The sequence below is a fragment of the Nanorana parkeri genome, unplaced genomic scaffold (genome assembly GCF_000935625.1).
Source record: "Nanorana parkeri isolate BGI_ZX_2015 unplaced genomic scaffold, ASM93562v1 scaffold41, whole genome shotgun sequence".
Taxonomy (NCBI): Eukaryota; Metazoa; Chordata; class Amphibia; order Anura; family Dicroglossidae; genus Nanorana; species Nanorana parkeri.
In genome coordinates this window covers 1562335-1569432 of record NW_017306309.1, presented here as the reverse complement: position 1 = coordinate 1569432, position 7098 = coordinate 1562335, and the positions used below count along the sequence as shown (strand labels likewise).

At 40.2% G+C, this 7098-nt stretch overlaps 1 protein-coding gene across 1 annotated transcript in view; it reads right to left on the bottom strand.

Annotated features, from left to right (window-relative positions):
• Positions 1-6872: 6872 nt before the first annotated feature.
• LOC108799391 overlaps positions 6873-7098 on the bottom strand; it is a 5124-nt gene continuing 4898 nt past the window's right edge. The window contains exon 5 of the mRNA XM_018571258.1: positions 6873-6910. Within this exon, the coding sequence (XP_018426760.1) occupies positions 6873-6910 (38 nt within the window). The remainder of the gene's footprint in view (positions 6911-7098) is intronic.

Here is a 7098-nt window from a genome sequence, read left to right as displayed (position 1 = left end):
AGGGAAGTTAAAATTAAAAATGCTGCTATTAGAAAGGTGCAGGCTGCTCGGCCAGGCTTTAATGTCTAGTAAGTTGCTGGAAGAGGTAGGCAGCCTTTGCAATCACAAATCCTGATCTGTATATGTATCCTATTAGGGTAACACGTTTAAGAATGATGGTTCTGGATGTCTCAAAGCTGAACTTCAGGCAAACGGCTTAATACGCAGATGAAATACATATAGGGGCTGTTTATCTGACAGATTTGTCCATCCAGTTCTTAGATTTACACATCTAAGTCTTCGAATCAGCTTTTCTAAGTAACAATGTGATTGGATAGTGAAGAAGATGCAGCAGACAGATGCGCTGCTGCCTTCTGCTATCAGCATGTTCCTTGTTGACCTTTTCAGCACTGCATTGGCTCTTTGTGTCTCCTTTTCTCTCTCCCAGTCAGAGTCTGCTGTCCCAGGGATTGCAAGAGGCTGAAACTGAAATTCATGTACTTTACACTGCTGGTGTATATGTATATATATAAAAAAAAAAACTTAAGATGTATTGAGGAATACAGAACTGTGGTCAATTGTGTGGTGATTTTTTTTTTTAATGTTACTGAAGTTCAGCTTTTAAAAGATGAAAAAAAATTTCAGGGCAGCATTCATAATTCTATTCTGACAAGTTCCCTTTTTGATTTGGAAGTACTCCATTCATATCATCAAAAAAACAAAATGGTGAGTGTTTAAGATGTTTATGGCCACACTGATATCAGTTTTGATACTCTTATGGTGTTTACCATGTAAAACATCCTTAAAGCACTCCATTAAGAGTGAAACTTAGGTCTAGCATGTCAATTCCTTATCATTTAGCCTGATCTAATCTTGGCCGTTATTATGGTCATTCAGCTTGCCTGGGTCATGTGTATAGAGAAATCGCAATAGCAACAAGATACAGAGTAGAGGTAAATGTAGATGTGGGGTGATGGCTTGTTGAAGTGGCTTAGGTCAGTGCTTTTGAGTGACAGAGCAAGTTAAAGTGACACTTAACACAGGAGTTACATCTTAAAAATACATTCAAGTACCCTAATTATTAACAAAAATGTATCACTCAGCTGTAGATCCTCAAATCATTCTTGAAGTCATGCTAACACTATCCTTCCTTCTGGAGGGGGGCTACTTTTGTTCCCCATAGTCCCTGTGCGTGTTGTAGAGTAAGCCACCGCTCCAATCTCACTCCTGTAATGGACTACAATCTCAATACAAATTAGTAAACTAAAACCTGAGATTGTACTCCATCACGGAAGTGATCTTGGAGTGGTCACTACTTTACAACACAGACCATGGGGAACAAAAGTGGCCACCCTCCAGAAGGAAGGACAGCGTCAGCATGAATTCAGAGATGATTTGAGGATCTACAGTTGAGTGATACACAAATTAGATGCATTCAAGTACCCTATTCATAAAAATGTATTTGTAAGATTTAACTCCTGAGTTAAGTGTCACTTTAATGTACCATACCCTCTAACTTTCACCAATCCATTTTATTAGTGGAGTTGCCCTGTAAAGCTCAACTCCGGACACATAAGCTTTAAAGAGTAACTCCACTTTACAAAACGAATGTAGCATATATAATTGTTGGACAAGCCATTTTGTTAATGTAATTTAATAATGACCTTCCCATTTACTACTGTAGCTGCTGTAATGTTCTAAATCTGTCCAAAACAATCAATGCATTATGGCAACCTGGGAGGTGTACAGAACACCCCCAGAAATGTCACTTCCTGCTTCTGTTATTGGCTGACCGATGAATACAATTTTTTGGCATCCCTTGCAATAGGAATTGAATTTTTGGTGAGATACTCCCTAAGGGTTAACCACTAGGGATGCACCAATACCGTTTTTTTTTGGTATTGAGTTAGAGTACTGATATTTTTTTTTTCTTCCAGTACTTGCCGATACCGGAAGTCCCATTAAGGAAGCCAAGCAAAACAAATGACAAACGCACTCAACAATTTGTCACCAACTATACAGTAAGGTGCACACGAAATGGGCTTAAAACAGTAAACAATATAAAGGCATCATGGCACACTCACAAACCAGCATGTAAAAAAACTTGTCTCACCACTAAGGTTAATAACAGAGGTTTGGCTACACGTCTTCTGCAGAAAATGTGAAAGCCGCGCCAAGGCACCTCTTATAGTGCGGTCCTAACTCTAAACTATGAGTCTCCATCTTGGAGCACATGGGGGCAGAAGATTTCAAATTGGGTGCAGGTTTGTCAGGAGGAAGCCCAACCTCCTTAAAGGCACAGAAACACACAAGGGATCCCGCTGGCATCCCAATGGCAGCTGAGAACCCCCATGTGTCGCTGCACCAAATCGGTCAAGCAAAACAAATGACAAACGCACTCAACAATTTGTCACCAACTATACAGTAAGGTGCACACGAAATGGGCTTAAAACAGTAAACAGTAGAAAGGTATCATGGCACACTCACAAGTCAGCATGTAAAAAAAACTTGTCTCACCACTAAGGTTAATAACAGAACTGTGGTCAATTGTGTGTGTATGTGTGGTTTTTTTTTTTTTTTAATGTTACTGAAGTTCAGCTTTTAAAAGAGAAAAAAAAGTCAGGGCAGCATTCATAATTCTATTCTGACAAGTTCCCTTTTTGATTTGGAAGTACTCCATTCATATCATCAAAAAAACAAAATGGTGAGTGTTTAAGATGTTTATGGCCACACTGATATCAGTTTTGATACTCTTATGGTGTTTACCATGTAAAACATCCTTAAAGCACTCCATTAAGAGTGAAACTTAGGTCTAGCATGTCAATTCCTTATCATTTAGCCTGATCTAATCTTGGCCGTTATGATGGTCATTCAGCTTGCCTGGGTCATGTGTATAGAGAAATCGCAATAGCAACCAGATACAGAGTAGACGTAAATGTAGATGTGGGGTGATGGCTTGTTGAAGTGGCTTAGGTCAGTGCTTTTGAGTGACAGAGCAAGTTAAAGTGACACTTAACACAGGAGTTACATCTTAAAAATACATTCAAGTACCCTAATTATTAACAAAAATGTATCACTCAGCTGTAGATCCTCAAATCATTCTTGAAGTCATGCACAGTAAGGTTAATAACATTTTCTGCAGAAGACGTGTATCCAAACCTCTGTTATTAACCTTAGTGGTGAGACAAGTTGTTTTACATGCTGGTTTGTGAGTGTGCCATGATGCCTTTCTACTGTTTACTGTTTTAAGCCCATTTCATGTGCACCTTACTGTATAGTTGGTGACAAATTGTTGAGTGCGTTTGTCATTTGTTTTGCTTGACCGATTTGGTGCAGTGACACATGGGGGTTCTCAGCTGCCATTGGGATGTGTGGGATCCCTTGTGTGTTCCTGTGCTCCAAGATGGAGACTCTCATAGTTTAGAGTTAGGACCGCACTATAAGAGGTGCCTTGGCGCAGCTTTCACATTTTCTGCAGAAGACGTGTATCCAAACCTCTGTTATTACCCTTAATGGTGAGACAAGTTTTTTTACATGGTGCCTTTCTACTGTTTACCATTAAGGAAGCGAGGCGGAGTGTAATGACTCGCCACCTGGCTTCCTGATTGGCCAGAAAGCCGGTTTCATGCTCAGGTGACGAGGAAGCATGGAGACTGCTTCCCTGCTAATCGGGAAGCCAGGTGGTGAGTCATTACACGGTGCCTGGCTTCCTGATTGGCCGGGAAGCCGGCTTCATGCTCTCGTCACCAGGTGACAAGAAAGCAGAAAGGTGGGTAATAACTCGCTGTCTGGCTTCCTCATTGGCCATCTTCCTGACCAATCAGGAAGTCAGGCAGTGACTCATTGCACGCTGCCCGGCTTCCTGATTGGCCTATGCTCCCTCGTCACCAAGTGATGTAATGACTTGCTGCCCGGCTTACTGAGACCAGAAGTTTGGGTATCGGGCTAGGCATCGGAGCATTTGGGTGAGTACTCGCCCAAATACTCAGTAACGGCACAGATACTGGTATCGGTGCATCCCTATTAATTACTACTAAAAGGGATTAACGCACTGCACCTTTCCCTACTGCAACACAGAAAGCCCACCAACTGATAAGGAACCCAGACCCTCCCATTCAGGAAGCAGCTTAGAAAGGACATGGTGCAACAAACTGCTTTTTCTTCAGAAGAGAAACAGGAAATGGCAGCAAAGTTTGTTATAATCTGTGTAATGTACACAGATCACCCAGAGTGGATTTATTTACTTTTTTTCCTTCAAGAAAAGTGGAGTTACTCTTTTTAATTGAAATGTATTCAATAGTCCCAAGTAATATAAATCAAATGTGTGTGCACCAAATACCTTTTTGTAAACCTTATTACCTTGTCAAAATAGAAGTGACGACATCCTTTCCCACCACCAGCTGCCTGCAGAAACTAGAAGAAATACATAAAGCACACCAAGATTCAAGTAAGAATACACATGCTTCTTGACAATATTTCTCTAGCCCGGTGTTCGGCTTTATAAGTAAAGGTCTTACATGAAGTTGATTTATTATACAGGATTTTTTATAGCACCAATAGTTTGTGCAGCGCTTTACAATATAAGGAAGACATTACAATCACAAGAAGGTAAGGGAGGGCCCACAATCTAAAAGATGGGGATGGTTGGACAATTTGTGCTGTTTTACTTTTAGTACAGAGATACTATAGGAAGATGAACTATAATAAATGTGCAAAGTGAATAGAAAGTTAAATACTAACCCAGGTTTTATTTTTAGATAAAGTGGGGAAGAGTTTAACACTTACCAATGTCAGATTGTTAGGTTTTTTTTTTTTTTGACAAAAAAGGAGAGCGCCTACTCCATGTGAAGGATCGTTTAATAAATTTGCTTTTTAAAAAATGGTAATGTACTCACAAGAGAAAAAGTGATACAAGCGTATTCAATGGTTCCCCTCACAGGAGGCTATCGCCCATCAGAAGCCACAGCACAGCCAAGTCAGCGCACGACCAAAGGCGTCTGCCAGTGGCAAGGGTTAAACGTGTTTCTGGGGCACGCCCCCCTTCCTCAGAACCCTCTTTTGTTTTTCTATGTTCCCATTGAGTAGATTCCTGCCCCTGTGCTATACTTGTACAGGAATGAGAAGATGAGGGTCTCACCAGGCCAGAAAGGCAAAAACAATAAAACCATTGTCAGAAGGTGCAACCCTTCCTCAGTCCTCAATGGAAAGATTTCCTATACCTTTCCACCCTGAATCCTCCCTAATAGGATGGTGCAGAGGCTCTAACCCTTCCCTGTCTAAATACAAGGTTTTAGCTGGAGTTGAGCTTTAAAGCTATCCTGTTGAGAGTTAAAGGGTTGGTATTACTGACCTCCCAAAAAAAGCCCTTGCCTGGCTTTTATCCTGAGCATTGCAACCCCCCCAAGCAAGCAAATTCCTTATCTGCACATTTAATATTGAAGCAAGAAAACTAGCATTTTCAGCAATGGAAGCCTCCATGTTGTTTTCTTAGAATGGGGTTCCTTTAGATGTTTGAGCAAGAAATAAGTTGACTTGCATCACTATGCTTTTTTTGTATTCCGACAGCTCCTGAGAGGAAGAAAAAAAAAAAGTGTTGCAGATACTCCACTAGATGTCACCAAAACCATGTGATAATTATCACAGGCTTAGGTTCTATACCAAAAAACACAAAACCATTCTTATTTCACGCACAGGTCATAATTTATCAATCGGAATGCACAGGCCATCATAACAGTCTGACCTACAGCTGTTGAGAGAAACACATGGGCCATGTTTGAGCCTTGTGCAGGAAGAGATTCTGTACTATAGTGCATGCACAAGGATGAAAAATCTCAGCTGCATCCTGTCTGCGTTCAGAAAGTTTCAGCCACATTTACATAGTGCTGGGGTAGACCCCCTGACCTCTATTAGCAGAAACATTTGTAATGGTTAGTTGTCATGTCACCCCTCTGCCCACAAATTATGCCAAACTCTTGACACTGGCAAATTTTTACCAAACTATGCCAGCTTTTGCTGTAATTGACACTTTATATGACTTTCAGATCTGTTGTGGCTGCTACCAGTCAAAGTCGGCTTAGTACCACCATGTGATTAAAATGCATGGGTTGTTGCCATGAAAACGGATTTTTTTTTAACACTATAGTACCCAAACTGATTAATTTTAAGGAACATAAGCAAAGTTATTGTACAAAAATCACAGCACCATGAAAATCATGATATCCTGTACGAAAGTACAGCTTTAGAGCCTCAAAGCTGTAGTTTTAAAAAAGATGTGTATTTTCATTATAGTCTTCAAATCTGCACAAACATATCCTCTTTAATTTTGGCATTTGTACAGGTCTCCCCATAGCAGTGCCTGGCTACCCATGCTTTGTTTGACAATAGTTGTTTAACCCTACAAATTGCCACAATTGAAGAGATGTGTCCCTCTCTGCAAATACTTCCAATAGGGTCTACAGAAGAAAATAAAAACCCCCACACACGCACTTTCCTTGTTAATGGTTCTGGTCTGACATCAGTTACAATCAATAATGAAACCACAACATTCGCAAGTCTATTATTAACCTTTATTTTATGCTATTAAATTTGTGACTTCAGTGCTATTTACATTTTAAAGTGCATTTTTTTACTTCTGTGATTAGTATTTTCTTTCTGGTTTTCAATATTTCAATTCTTTATAATTCATCAAAACTCAATTGTGCCTGTTTCGTCAGATTATTTGCCATCAGTTTCCCTCTCCAGTGCATAACAAGGTACAAAGTTATACAATAATTCGTGGGTAGGTAGGACTCCCTCTCAGGAGAAACACTTTTTCATGCAACACTCACACACAAAGAAATAAATATACATATACATGTTTTGTTTTTTTTAAATACACACTATAAGCAGAGGAGCTACTTCTTCCTGGTGCCACTCTTCCTTAAGCCGCGACCTAGAAGACAAAAAAACAAAATTATACATATCCATAACAGAGCTGTGGCTTCTCATGTCTGTTTACTGTAACACCTCTCACAATACTTAAACAGGGCTGGCATGCTGCACTCTTGCCACCCACCTCTACAATGGAGCTGTACTGGTCAAGACTTTGTTGCCAGTGTCTCTGCATATTACAGCTGGGGG